Genomic DNA, 13,148 nt, shown 5'->3' with positions numbered 1-13,148 from the left:
AGATTTGACGGATTTTCATTACATTCAGAAGAAGATTGTGCAATAACATAGAAGAAGACAGCAATAACAATAAATATAATACGTTTGCTGACCTTCCTGGGCCAGAGCAGACACTGCAACTATAGCGAATAAGTGCGTGCACATGTTTAGAGTCTTTTCCATGTAAAGGATTATTTAACTTTAATATATTTTATGCAATCCTTTTATGGGAAGCACAACACTAAACTTTCCCCCATTATCTGTAGCTGGTCGGAATTTTAAACTGTGAACACATCGGTACGCTCCTTTATTGTGTCCCTCCCGAAACACGTGAACAAATACAGGAGTTCCGCAATGAGCGCAATGTTGTGGTTCAAACCAGAATACTTTGATAAACCAATCGGGGACTTCCTTGGCACTGGACCCGTAATCAGGTAAAGCCCCCCCCCCCCGCGTTAAACAACAAACAACGCCTCTTTTGTAGCGCAATGGGACGGGGGGGTTCCAGACGTCGCTGTACCTTATGACCTGCGCAGGCAGGAGAGCAGCCACACGCAGCCACGTTTGACGTCAAACATGAAAGAACTGCGTATTATAACGAGTAGCAATGACAGCTGCTGCTCGTAATGCCAGCTAGCAGCGTGGGTGTTTATTTAGTCATTACGCCGTTTGGCCGTTTGGCCTGGATGTTGTCGGTAAGTTAGTTAGCCGAGGCGCTACAAGCTAGCCTCTTCTCAACTCATCCAGACGGGAATGTTGGCTCGTTTTTTTTTTAAATTCGCGTCTAAGAACTTCATAGTAAAGGTTTCCCAAACGGGTAAGGTCTGATCACAAACCTCAGCCTTTGTGCTTGTCGTGTTATTCGACGTAAGGCCGTAACTCACACAGGTTACACCACAGTGCTCTGACTGGGATGCAATAGCATCTGAACATCTTTTTATATCCAAGTGATTTTATACGTAGTAAAAATGGGAACTCACATGAATCTACAATAAAGCAAAAAAAATATACATAAATAGTTTTATTTCTTAAATACATTTACAAACCGAGGACAGATTTCTGCAAGAAAGAAAACCAAAACATCCAAATATGAAGACAGGATAAGACATGATGCAAGAATTACCGTATTGGCCCGAATATAACACGATGTTTTTTGCATTGAAATTAGGCTGAAAAAGTCGGGTCGTGTTATATTCGGGGTCTAGACGTTATACCCATTCTGAACGCTAGATGGCGCCAGATATCGTTACAACGAATGGTGAACTGAACTACCCAGGCTAAAGCAAACGCTGATCATTATTTTATTGCAATGTTTTTCCTTATTCATATGTTGTGAGATGTGTCTGTGTGGATGTGTGTGTGTGTGTTTGCGCATGTCCAGCTGGGGTGTGTCCCGCCTGAGCGAGCGAGTGTGTGAGAGAGAAAGAGAGAGAGCGCAACTAGGAGACAGAGATATGCGAGCGATAGGAGGAAACGGAGTTTTGTTTAACAGCGCAAGTAAAATAAAGCAGCTTCAGTGATTCAGCACGTCTGGCCGGCGTCCATCTTGTGTTGCTGCGCTTCAGCCTTCGTCCCCAGCGTGAAGTCTGGAAGTTAACCCCGGAGGCGCTGGAGAACAACGATCTCCCCAGTTAGACTTCACTTTGATGGTTCATGCAGTTATTGCAATTTTGTTGTTTTATCACAGTAGATTGGTTTATTTACATTTTAAAAACCAGAAGCCATTCATTTACAAATGTGATTGCACTTTAGTTCACATATTTAAATGTTCAGATATTAAGATGTGAGACAGTTTTTGCATGATTTGAATGTGGCAAAATAACATGCTTTTTCTCTTGAATTTATTGTTATAATCATTTGTTTCAGATGTACTGTAATTATTTTCTGCATAAAAATTGAAATTGGTGTTCAAAAAGTATTTTCTCAAACTTGAGTCTTGAAAAAGAGGGGGTCGTATTATATCCGGGGTCGTGTTATATTCGGGCCAATACGGTATGTCAAAATCCGTTTACACGTTTACAATGTTTCTTTCCTTCCGGTTCTGCAGAGCACCTTGTTCAGCTCACAGCGGTTCTGGATCCGTAGAGACTCCGTGGATCCAGACGCCGTTTTATACGAGTCTCTGCATTTTTATTGTTATTTTTTAATTAAATCCTTTTATTATACTTTTAACATCATGTTTTCTTCTTGTCCAGAAACAAGATGTTGAAGAACTGGCGCGTCATCGGTGGGCTAGCTGCTGCCATCGCAGCTGGAGTTTACGTTTTGTGGGGCCCGATCACTGAGCGGAGGAAGAGGAGGAGCGGTAAGCATGAGTGCGGCGGTGACGAACGTATGATGAATATATTTATTAGATAGAATGTTAGAGTACAAGTACAGTCACACAGTAGCATGTATTACAGTACAAATAACGTCAAACATCCTGTCTAAGAGGAGCATTTCAAAAAAGCCCTAGCGGGCTTGTTTCCGTTGACGTGGGGATCGGATCGTAACTTAACGTGTCATTTCTTCAGGCATGGTACCTGGACTGCTGAACTTGGGGAACACCTGCTTCCTGAACTCTCTGCTTCAGGGTTTGGCAGCGTGTCCGTCCTTCATCAGGTGGCTGGAGGTGATTTCAGCTTCACCAGCGATCCAGTCCTGCAAAGAGGACCGGCTCTCCGTGACGCTGCTTCAGCTTCTCAAATGTACGTGAAGCAGTCCGGCGGTATGAGACCTTTGGAATGTAGTGGACATGCGGCGTTCCTACCTGTTGTTGACGGGGGAAGGGGGGGGGGGGGGCGTCTCTGTTTCTGCACCGGCAGCTCTGTCCAATGACGAGGAAGGCGAGGAGGATGTGCTCGACGCAGGACGCATCCTGGACGTTCTCAGATTGTACCGGTGGCACATCAGTTCGTTTGAAGAGCAGGTTCATCAGTGACGCTTTCTAGTGATGTCTTTCATGTTTGCTATCTGATATAAGACGCTCCTGTGCTTTTGAAATATTCAAATGTCTCTGTTTGTGTTGTTTTAACCCCCCCTCCCCTCCAAGGATGCACATGAACTCTTTCATGTCCTTACATCTTCTCTCGAGGAGGAGCGGGATCGGCAACCCAAAGTCACCCACATTTTTGAAATGCAGACGCTGGAGGCACGTTATCACCCCCCCCCCCCCCCCCCCCCACACACACGTTATGATGTGTTCACGCTGTTATTCTTTGTCTATGTGTTTGTTTTATAGAAGACTCTACTCAATCGAGATGAGAAAACGATGACTTGCAGAAGTCGAGGTAAGAAGACAAACAGAACATGAAGCCTCGGGTGAGGAGTTGGGGAGAATACATTTAAAGTGTTCGTTTGATTTGTTTTGCAGTCCCTCTTCATCCGATGCCAAGCCCTTGGAAGTTTCAGCATCCTTTTCACGGTCGCTTAACAATCAACATGTCTTGCAAGCGCTGCGAACAACAAGTGAGGCTTCTTTTTTCTTTTTTTCTTGCATGGAAGAGCCTTATAAAATATGTTTACGAAATGTAAACTCTATTCTGATTTATGAAGCATAATGTTTCTATGAAAATGGGCAGACTCTACTCCAAAAGCAGTAAATGATCATATGACGAGGCTTTTTGATAGGGTCAGCCAGCTACAAGTAAATGAACTCACTTGTGTATTTAGACTTTCCTCCGTCTCAAGGCCTCTGCTTTGCTTTTAATCAGAGTCCTGTTCGGTACGACTCATTTGAGAGCCTCTCCCTGTCCATCCCTCTGCCTCAGTGGGTAAGTCAGGAACGCTGAGGAGTATACGAGCCGTGTGACAGTACTGGTACTCCATGCTATTTGTTGTTCCTGTATTTGTCTTGAGACTTGGCCTCCGTTTCTTGTCAGGATCGACCGATGTCTTTAGATCAGTGTCTTCAACATTTCATCTCCTCAGAAACCATCAAAGAAGTGGAGTGTGAAAATTGCAGTCGGGTACGTTCAAGTCTGACGATCGCTTCTTAGAAGTGTGATAAATATGACAAACTTTCTCCCCCCCCCCCTCCCCTCCCTCCGCCAATGATTTGTCTTCAGCTTCAACAAGGGACCCCAGGAAATGGGGAAGTTCTAGAAAGCCAGAGGACAACATTTGTTATGCAGCTAAAACTGGGAAAGGTAATATTATATTTTCATCATATCTTTAATTAAATACCAGCAGCCCAAGATGTTGGGCGGCACGGTGGCATCGCTGTTGCCTCGCAGCAAGAAGGTCACAAGTTCGAATCCGAATGCGAAGATGAATGAAAACGTTCTGTACGATCAACATAATTCTCCTCCTCTTATTTTCTGCTCGCTCTGCTAGCTTCCTCAATGCCTCTGCATCCACTTGCAAAGGCTGACATGGTCCAGCGAGGGAAGGCCCATTAAAAGACAGGAGCACGTGCAGTTCACAGAGTACCTGTCAATGGACCGCTACAAGCACAACGCTGCGGCGCGGAGACGTCCGCGGATCAGAGCCGCTCCGAATCCCATCAGGTCTGAGAGTCCGGATGAATCCATGGAAAGGCCGACTGCCAACGGTGCGACACCTTTTAACTCTGTAATATCACGCTGCTTCACTTTTCTTTTTCTTTTTATTGCTGACGTTATTCCTTGTTTTTTTTTGCATTCTGTTTTTCAGGAGGAGAACATTGTAACAACAACAAAACGTTTTTCAGTGGAACCTGTTCGTCTATATTTCTTCACTCTCCTGGTGTGAACTCGCACCTCGGCCTCACATACGACTACGGGTAAACCTAATAGTCATTGTGGCGCTTTTTTTGGGTCTGTTCAAGTGCAGATAGTCGTACAGCTGGCCGTCGACGTACGACCCGTGCGACTCGCGACGCACTTACAAACAGACTTGACATTGCTCCTTCACTTGGCTCCCATATGTGTGTGCTTTGATCATTGTTTCTTTCCTTCCAGTTCAACAGAGTACCTTTTCCAGCTCACAGCTGTGCTGGTTCACCACGGCGACATGCACTCGGGACATTTCATCACGTACCGCCGCAGCCCCTCCTCGCCTCGCGGCTCCCCGCTCTCCGGCTCCCAGTGGCTTTGGGTTTCAGACGACTCCATGCGAAAAGCCAGTCTGCACGAGGTGCTGTCCTCCAACGCTTACATGCTCTTCTACGAGAGAGCACAAACACGAGGCCTCTCGCTGTGCTCGCGAGAGTAGCCGTTAGCTTGCGGCTAACAGGTCATTTTAGGACATGGATCACGTAGTGATGGTCTGGCTCTAAAATCACGGTTTGCGATCAAAGAAAGGAGGCGGTCGGTCTCTCTTTTGATGTGTAACGGCTTCTGTCATGTAACATTTTGAGAAAGATAGGAACACCTGACGATTTTGTGCTCTCCATTGATTTGTCTTCTACAGTGTTGTAGTTTTTGGTGTTAAATTGTGCTACATTATACTTCAAGGTGTTGCTGTTATTCGCGCAGGACAGATGCAGCTGATCATTAATTCCCGGTGATATTACTTATTGGTTGTTTCAGATATTTAAAAAAAAAAAAAGAAGTCAGAAAGGTAGAATTTTGTGCAGCGCCGGTTTTCTCATCACCTCTAATTAGCCTACTCATTTCAGGAAGTGCACATAGATTGTAGTGGACAGCTTACATTTGAAATCCTAATCTATTTTTCTACGGATCTATTTGTTCTCACAGAGCTGCACATTTCAGGTTAAAGTGCCGTGCTGATTTTTTAACTCGTGAAACCGTTTGTGCTACAAATAATGTGAAGCTATGATGCAGCAGAGCCATTTGGCTCGGTGTCAATATTCTAGCAGGTTTATAATGAGCTGCTCTCTCTTAACATTGGGGGCAAGTTATCCTTCATATTTTTCAGCATGTGTAGCTGCCATTTATGCATCTACCAAAACAATTATGTCACCTTGGAAAATTTGGCAAGGCAAAAAAAAAAATTCCTTGTTAATATTTCCAATTTGCACTCAATGAATATGACGTCAGATTGTATTTGTTTGCTATGTGTAAAGATTGTTTTAAGATATTAAAAAAGTGTACTTTGGATTTACTTTTGGAGAAAGATATTTTATTTTAAAGTTTTTTTATCACGCTCCCGGTTGCAGAATCTCTATCTCTACCAAATATAAGAAAGTTTTTGTTATGGGCTGGGTTAGACGGGACGTGGTGTAACTCTCGCGAGAATACTACATTCAATCGACGCTACAACTTTAACCTCGACGTAAGGTTCACTGATCGTTGTTCAGCAGCTACAACGTCACCTGGACTCAGATGTGTGACGTCAGAGATGGAGGTTAATTATTTATTCATGTCTTCCACACGATCCAAACCCGAGCAAAAAAAGGAAAAAGGGTCCCGTTAAGGACACCGAGGTTCTGGGAACAACTGGAATGGAGGTAAGTGTTGTTTCACGATCGATTAATAATAAGATTGATTCAATACTGTTGCTGCGCGACGACATTAAATACATCCGGTATTCATCAATGCTCATTAAAGGAATATCAGACCCAAAACAAGACCCATAAACTAAACATTTAATTTCTTTAAAGCTCTCCAAGCTAAAAATTCCTCCACCGGCATTTAAACTGGAGCGCTTTTAACGTCAAGACTTCATGAAAGGCAGACTTCGGACGATTATCCACATTCGCTCATTTCTTTCTGACCAGAATGCGTCTGAAGGTGAGATTTATACGAGGGAGGGGAACCTTCTTGCGAGCCGGGAGGCTGTGATACCAGAACGTGTTGGTCGGTGAGTTCATGAGGAGCAGGCTTCCGTGAGCGAGTTCCAGCCTCACTGGATCAATTTGTCGATGGATCCGTTTTCCCCGGGCGTCTCTGTGCCGGAAGACAAAGTCTCGTGCCGCTCCGAGGGAGACGGAGGCGATGGGACAGAGGGGGTCCAGCTCCTTCTCATCGTCACGATGCTCACCCATGTGATCGTGCCCATCTTTGTACCTGACGGAGGGAAGGACTATTTCAGCGGGGGGGGGGCAAATGATCAATTTGTGAGCTTTAAGAATCATTTCTCACCTGTTGACCAGAACAAAGTTAAATGTTTGTCCAGTTGTTTTTGTGACGGCATCTCGAACACGTTCCAAGGTCGATGTCCACGGGCGGGCCAGACGGGTAACCCCGGAATAAGTGTAGGTTAGGCCTGCGTCTCCGTAGGTCGCCTGCTTTCTCGGTATATTGTACACTTTTCCAAAAACCTGGACCTTTGCTTCTTCCCCTGGGGGTGGAAAAAAAAGATGCAAAAGTTAAAAGCAACTTCTGGCCATGCCTTTACGGAAAAGGGTTCGTAGTTGTACCTGTGGAGTACGCCACCTCCTCCTCTAGCTTTCTGAAAAGGCAGTCCGCTTCCTCTTTACAGAATAGCAAAGCGTAGTCACAGTCGAGTCCCTCAGCCTCGATCTTCTGCCAGGGAACGGGATGAGAGAACTCATCGGAAGTCAAGTGTTCATCTTCTTCTTCGCCGCTCTCCTCCTCCTCCTCCTGATTCTTCATTTCCTCCTTTGGCTTCACTGGCGCAGGAGCGTTTATGATGTTCCCAAACCACAAACTTCCATTGCAGTAACCTGCTGCCCGGAACACTCTGAGGAGATTAAGTGTTGAGATTAAGATTAAGTTTTCCAGACCTGGATAAAAAAAAAAAAAAAACACTGATTTTGATTTTGTTTTAAAATGCATCTGTGATGTAGGTCAGAGAACTGTCTTATTGGACCTTGTTTTTGTCAATAGATAATTTTTTCACATTATTTTGTTGAATTTGTGACTTAATGACCTGGACAATAACTTTAATTATCAATTAATATCTTAGTTTATTATTAATAAACTTACATATAAAAAAAGTTAGGGAACAGTGAAAATGGCAATCACAGTTTCCTTGAGTCTAAATTGGCCAATTAATATGGAATAATACTCGCAAACGAGTTTATTATCAAATAAAGACAATCTAGCAAATACGTAAATGACGTTACCATAACAGACAGAATATTTGGACTAAAAATGACGTATTTATTTACTCTAAATGATTAAATGATTGATAAAAAACATCTCCCAATTAATTATAACCCTACAGAACATCTATTCAAATACTGATAAACAGGCTACGGACGTCATGCGCTTTATCGAACACAAACTGTAGCGAACACTTCCGTTTGTCTTCTTGAACAACCTTTAGCTCATTGCTTTCGTCACTTCCCTTTTGGCGCGGATTACTGACATCCCGGACAAACAAGAGTCTTCGCTGTCTTACGCCCTTCCGTGAGACGAGGGTGACTTAATTCAACTAAAGTAGATTACCGTAGACTCCAAAAAAAATAAAAATGATTGGACAGAAGACAATTAACTCGTTTTTTCCGCCAGTTTCGAAAAAGAGAAATGGGAAGGATTTAACCGAAGCTGGAGAAGACGCTAACGAGCCGGTGAGTCGAGTCACTTATGCGTCAAGTATGTCTATAAATCAGCCAAGTGTGTGTTTAAACTAAAAACGCTATTATTTAAACATCACTCAAGTTGTAGGAGCATTCTAAACTTTCCGCTGCTGCACGTTTTTCGTACTCCAAGCTGCGTTCAAAGCGCCAACGCGTTCGCGTTTGCTATTATTATTATTCTTCGCACAAGCTAATGAGAATGCGCGTTCTTCTCTGCCGACGGTTTCCAGAGCCGCCGTTTAATCCCGCTGCGCGCTTCTTACCGGCCCTTTATTCCGCAAACTATTCTGAAATTGCACAGAAGAAGCCGAAAGCCTCCGCGGTGGAGCCAGGACGGTGCCCCCCGACTTCCGCTCCTCTGTCCGCCGAGCAAATCGAGAGGGTCGCCCGCAACAAGAGCGCGGCGCTGCTGAGGCGCTCGTCCGCTCTGACGCCCGCGGGGTTCGGGGGGAGCTGGAGGGAAGGCCTGGCGGCGGAGTTCGGGAAGCCGTACTTCCAGAAGGTGAGAGAGAGAGAGAGAGAGAGAGAGAGAGTCGTTCCGGTGCGAGCGTCCCTGTTGCTTTTAAATTCCGTTTCTTAACACGATTTATTTTCTTCAGTTGATGCAATACGTTTCCGAAGAGAGACAGCGCCACACTGTGTACCCGCCCGCCGAAGACGTCTTCACCTGGACGCAGATGTGTGACGTCAGAGATGTAGGTTTATTTGCGTTGTTTATTCTTCCTGATGGTAAAAAAAAAAAAAATCTGTTTCCTTCTATGACGAAAACATAAACCCCGCCCTAGTCTGCCTCTGATTGGCTGGGCGTGATGACGTTTTCGAGCGGTCAAAGTTTTTTTGGGGGGGGTTAGAAGTTACTTTAGTATTTTTAACACTAATGTATTTTTATACAGTCTCAAAAATCTGGATCACCAGCAAAATTAAATCATCTGTTACTGGTAACATTCCCTGAAAATTTCTGAACTTTCTGAGTTATCTTGCTAACGGCGATCGCATAGCCTCCGTCTCGGCTGAAGGCGATAATGACAAACCCTTTGTCTCTAATTTCAGATCAAAGTGGTGATTCTTGGCCAAGATCCGTACCACGGTCCGAATCAAGCCCACGGATTGTGTTTCAGCGTTAAGAGACCCGTGCCTCCTCCACCGAGGTTACAAAACGTCTCCCTGTGTCTCTCACTGTCGATTAGACTCATCCGTTCTGTAAAGTATTCAAAGGTCCATATTTATGCCATGTTGCTCTTCATTTCATTTCCAGCTTGGTGAACATGTACAAAGAACTGGCTGCAGACATCGAAGGCTTTGAGCACCCTGGACATGGAGATCTGACTGGATGGGCCAAGCAAGGTAAAGCGATAGAAGAGTATAAACGTGCGGCCGGCCACTAACAGACCCGTCGTTGCCGTCTCTCTTCAGGTGTGTTGCTGCTTAATGCCGTGCTGACGGTCCAAGCACACAAGGCCAACTCCCACAAGGAGAAAGGCTGGGAAACGTTCACTGACGCTGCGGTGCAGTGGCTCAACGGCAACACGGAAGGCGTCGTCTTCATGCTGTGGGGCTCGTACGCTCAAAGGAAGGGCGCCGCTATAAACAGGGTGCGCTTATATACGCCGCCGCACCGAAGCTTTTAATCGCACGGATGCATTTGCAGTTACGATCTTTTTTGCTTTACAGCGACGCCACCACGTCCTGCAGGCTGTGCATCCCTCTCCGCTGTCTGCTCACAGAGGCTTCTTCGGATGCAGACACTTCTCCAAGGCCAACGAGTTGCTGCAGAAATCTGAAAAGTCTCCTGTGAACTGGAAGGACCTTTAAGTTGTTGTGTTTGTCAGCTTTTCTGATTTGTCTTTTGGTTTACTAACCCGATCATAAGCTTTCACTGTTCCCTGATTTGCAATACAACGTACAGAGAAGTCTTTAGTAGTTCATGTTGGTTGTTTTCACTGTTTTCTCTACACTAATTCTTCATGAAACTTTTGTCATTTTGCCATTTTCAACATTGTATATATGTTTGTTTTGTTGTTTGAAATGTTTTTATTAAAATGGCAGTTTAAGTTGTTCCAAAATTGGATGCTGTGTAACGATGTATAATTTAATCTGATATACGCTCATTTCTGTGACTGCAAATCCAAGGTTCACGGCAGGATTAAGTTGTGATTGATTTTTATGCCTTCGTTAAATGCGGCATATTATACATAATATATCATTGTGCATCTGTGTTGTCAGACATTGTAGACATGAAGGCCGAGGCTAAATCTGAAAATGCACTTATGGGTTTCCAATATATTAATAATACTGAGGTTTAGTTTCTTTTGGTTAAATTCTCATCCTCTCTGGTTCTATTTGAAATCTAAAGACATGCCATTAAGTCCTTAACTTCTGACATGTTATGTTTTATTTGAAATAAAAGGGCCTAAACTGATTATTTACACTATAAAATGTAATATTTTTTTCCTAATGCGCTTCTGTATGATGGATCTGATCCGGAAGAAGTGATCCTTAATCCAAGATCTATTTAGGATCATCATCAAAAATGTAATAATCTCTTCCTGGCAACATTCCCAACCTTTCCTGAAGATGTAATTAAGATCCGTCCGGAACTTCTTGAGTTGTGTTGCTAAACGGGCAGAGGAACGTTCCGTCGGCCTCCTTTATGCGTTGCTTCGTTTGTAACTAAGCTCATCAAAGCTTATTAATTTAATACGTCATTTCTGAGCTGTTCAACATGCAAGTATTTATATAGATCTCGATGTCGCCTGTTTAATGCACTTTCTAAATATGCTATCGTCTTAACATTAGATTTCCGTTGCGTCGGGGCGTGGCTTCGCCGGTGACGCAATGACGCCAATACGGAAGCGCGAGAGAATTTCTTCAGCGTCTCGCGCCACAGTTCTCTCTCCTGCTGTGTCCGGAAGTGAGACGAGTAAAAACGATGCCTGTTGAAAGTCTTCCTCTCCGGGAGGCGCCCGTTCACTTCCGGCTCTTGCAGCAGTATCTGATTCTGTTGAAGCGACACCCGATCCTCACTAAGTCTGTAACGAGGTCGGTTGTTCTAATCAGTTGCCATATTGATTGTTTGGTTGATCGATCAGCAGTCCCTTTATTTTTGCCATGGATTTTGTGAATGGAAACCTGCCTGTTGCGTTTGCATTCTGCTGTGTATTATGTATTTGTACACTTTTTTTTCCAGTGGCATCCTCTCTGCTCTGGGGAATCTGCTGTCTCAGATTTTGGAGGCTAGAAAAAAGGCCCATGTCAAAGAGATCGACGCCGCTGGAGCTGCACGCTATGCAATTTATGGGTGAGAATGAAACACAACATCCTTTTCATCTACAATGAAGTTACTTTGACGATGCGCTCACTGCATGTCTCGTTGTCTGCTGCAGGTTGTTGGTCACAGGACCCCTGAGCCATGTCTTTTACCAGCTGATGGAGGTGTGGATGCCCAGCACAGATCCGTATTGTGTAGTCAAGCGTCTGCTGCTGGATCGTCTGGCTTTCGCCCCTGCGTTTCTGCTGCTTTTCTACTTTGTTATGAATATCCTGGAGGTGAGTCGTCTCAGATAGTCTTCCTCCTCATCATTTGTAGTCTTCAAAGAAGTGCAAGTCAATAGCAAAAGTGAAAATAATTATACTTTGACACAACTTCAATTCAATATCCAAGTTGTTATTATTCACTCTTTATGCATAACATGCTGGATAAAATCCATTCATAGTTCTAAATATGGTGACGTTCTAATCTATTCTCAGGCTAAAGGGTGGGAAGAGTTTGAAAAGAAGATGAAGACAAGTTATTGGACTGCTTTAAAGATGAACTGGAAAGTTTGGACTCCTTTCCAGTTTGTCAATATCAACTTTGTGCCTGTTCAGGTACGTAAACCGGGCATCCCGTCACGACGAATGATGAATCACGGTCTGACGCCGCTCTTGTTTTCCTCTCTTCTTGCTTTCACAGTTCAGGGTGCTGTTTGCAAATATGGTTGCCTTGTTTTGGTACGCCTACCTTGCATCTGTGAGGAAATGAATCATTTGCATTTCTCAGAAAATCAAGAATCAGAGACTGCTTGATGTATTATGGCAGAAAAGATCCTAATCTGGGCAATAACACTCATAATGCACTCGTGGTCACATTCTAACAAACCAGTTTAAATCCCCATTTGCATCACGTTACTGTTTGGAGACGATTGTCACAACAGAATTAATAATACAAGTATTATTTTTCTATAGAACACGTGTAAACTTGATGTTTTCTCCACTGGATGTTCGGTTTAAACCTGAATAAAGTGCCTTTTACTTGTGATTATTGTTTGTACTAGTGAGGGAGGAAAAGGATGAGATTAATATTCATGACTCTTTTTCTTTATGATCTAACTGCTGATTTGACACGAGAATATGTTGTTTTTTTTATAAATGCTTGTATAACACTGAATGCTTGTTTAATAAAACATAAAACAATGCAAGCAATGTGCTAATATTTCCAAATGCAAACAAACAGGATATTTAAGACGACATGATCTTCATTTAAAGTAAACGACGATGTAAACAAGCAGAAGCATCCTCAGCCTCCTCTCAAGCGGAGCATCATGTCGGAGCATCATGTCGACGGTGCTCAGCTCTTTTCCACGTTGTAGTCCGACAGCCGGCCGCCATCCATCACCTCCCTGCTCTGGTGGAGGAGCCTCTGCTGGCTCACCTGGACCCCCTCCCTGCACTGGACCTTGGCCTTAAAGTTGCTCACGGTCTCGTCGGGTCTGACGTCGAGAGC

The 13,148-nt window shown here is 44.0% G+C and overlaps 4 protein-coding genes across 4 annotated transcripts; 3 read left to right on the top strand and 1 right to left on the bottom strand.

Moving 5' to 3' along the window:
* Window positions 1-342: 342 nt before the first annotated feature.
* usp30 (ubiquitin specific peptidase 30) lies at window positions 343-5,997 on the top strand. Its single transcript, XM_068760715.1, has 13 exons — window positions 343-413; window positions 2,175-2,284; window positions 2,493-2,666; window positions 2,784-2,887; window positions 3,011-3,109; window positions 3,203-3,248; window positions 3,332-3,426; window positions 3,672-3,731; window positions 3,840-3,926; window positions 4,026-4,106; window positions 4,294-4,510; window positions 4,612-4,720; window positions 4,899-5,997. Exons 1-13 carry the CDS (start codon window positions 343-345, stop codon window positions 5,149-5,151), a joined length of 1,506 nt encoding a protein of 501 aa, XP_068616816.1. The 3' UTR covers window positions 5,152-5,997.
* Window positions 5,998-5,999: 2 nt separating this feature from the next.
* On the bottom strand, window positions 6,000-8,779 carry alkbh2 (alkB homolog 2, alpha-ketoglutarate dependent dioxygenase). Its single transcript, XM_068760718.1, has 4 exons — window positions 8,650-8,779; window positions 7,262-7,545; window positions 6,984-7,182; window positions 6,000-6,908 (listed from the first exon to the last, which is right to left on the bottom strand). The coding sequence occupies exons 2-4, from the start codon at window positions 7,455-7,457 to the stop codon at window positions 6,602-6,604; spliced, it is 702 nt and encodes a 233-aa protein (XP_068616819.1). The 5' UTR covers window positions 7,458-7,545; window positions 8,650-8,779; the 3' UTR covers window positions 6,000-6,601.
* unga (uracil DNA glycosylase a) lies at window positions 8,191-10,807 on the top strand. The gene is made up of 7 exons (XM_068760717.1): window positions 8,191-8,377; window positions 8,688-8,888; window positions 8,986-9,081; window positions 9,437-9,534; window positions 9,642-9,730; window positions 9,800-9,978; window positions 10,058-10,807. The coding sequence occupies exons 1-7, from the start codon at window positions 8,279-8,281 to the stop codon at window positions 10,196-10,198; spliced, it is 903 nt and encodes a 300-aa protein (XP_068616818.1). The 5' UTR covers window positions 8,191-8,278; the 3' UTR covers window positions 10,199-10,807.
* A 490-nt stretch (window positions 10,808-11,297) lies between these two features.
* Window positions 11,298-12,814, top strand: pxmp2 (peroxisomal membrane protein 2). Its single transcript, XM_068738715.1, has 5 exons — window positions 11,298-11,425; window positions 11,574-11,684; window positions 11,770-11,932; window positions 12,134-12,253; window positions 12,339-12,814. The coding sequence occupies exons 1-5, from the start codon at window positions 11,316-11,318 to the stop codon at window positions 12,405-12,407; spliced, it is 573 nt and encodes a 190-aa protein (XP_068594816.1). The 5' UTR covers window positions 11,298-11,315; the 3' UTR covers window positions 12,408-12,814.
* Window positions 12,815-13,148: the final 334 nt, after the last annotated feature.

The sequence above is a fragment of the Brachionichthys hirsutus genome, chromosome 4, assembly GCF_040956055.1.
Source record: "Brachionichthys hirsutus isolate HB-005 chromosome 4, CSIRO-AGI_Bhir_v1, whole genome shotgun sequence".
NCBI lineage: Eukaryota > Metazoa > Chordata > Actinopteri > Lophiiformes > Brachionichthyidae > Brachionichthys > Brachionichthys hirsutus.
The sequence above is the reverse complement of the archived record's forward strand: the minus strand, read 5'-3'. Positions and strand labels throughout refer to the sequence as shown.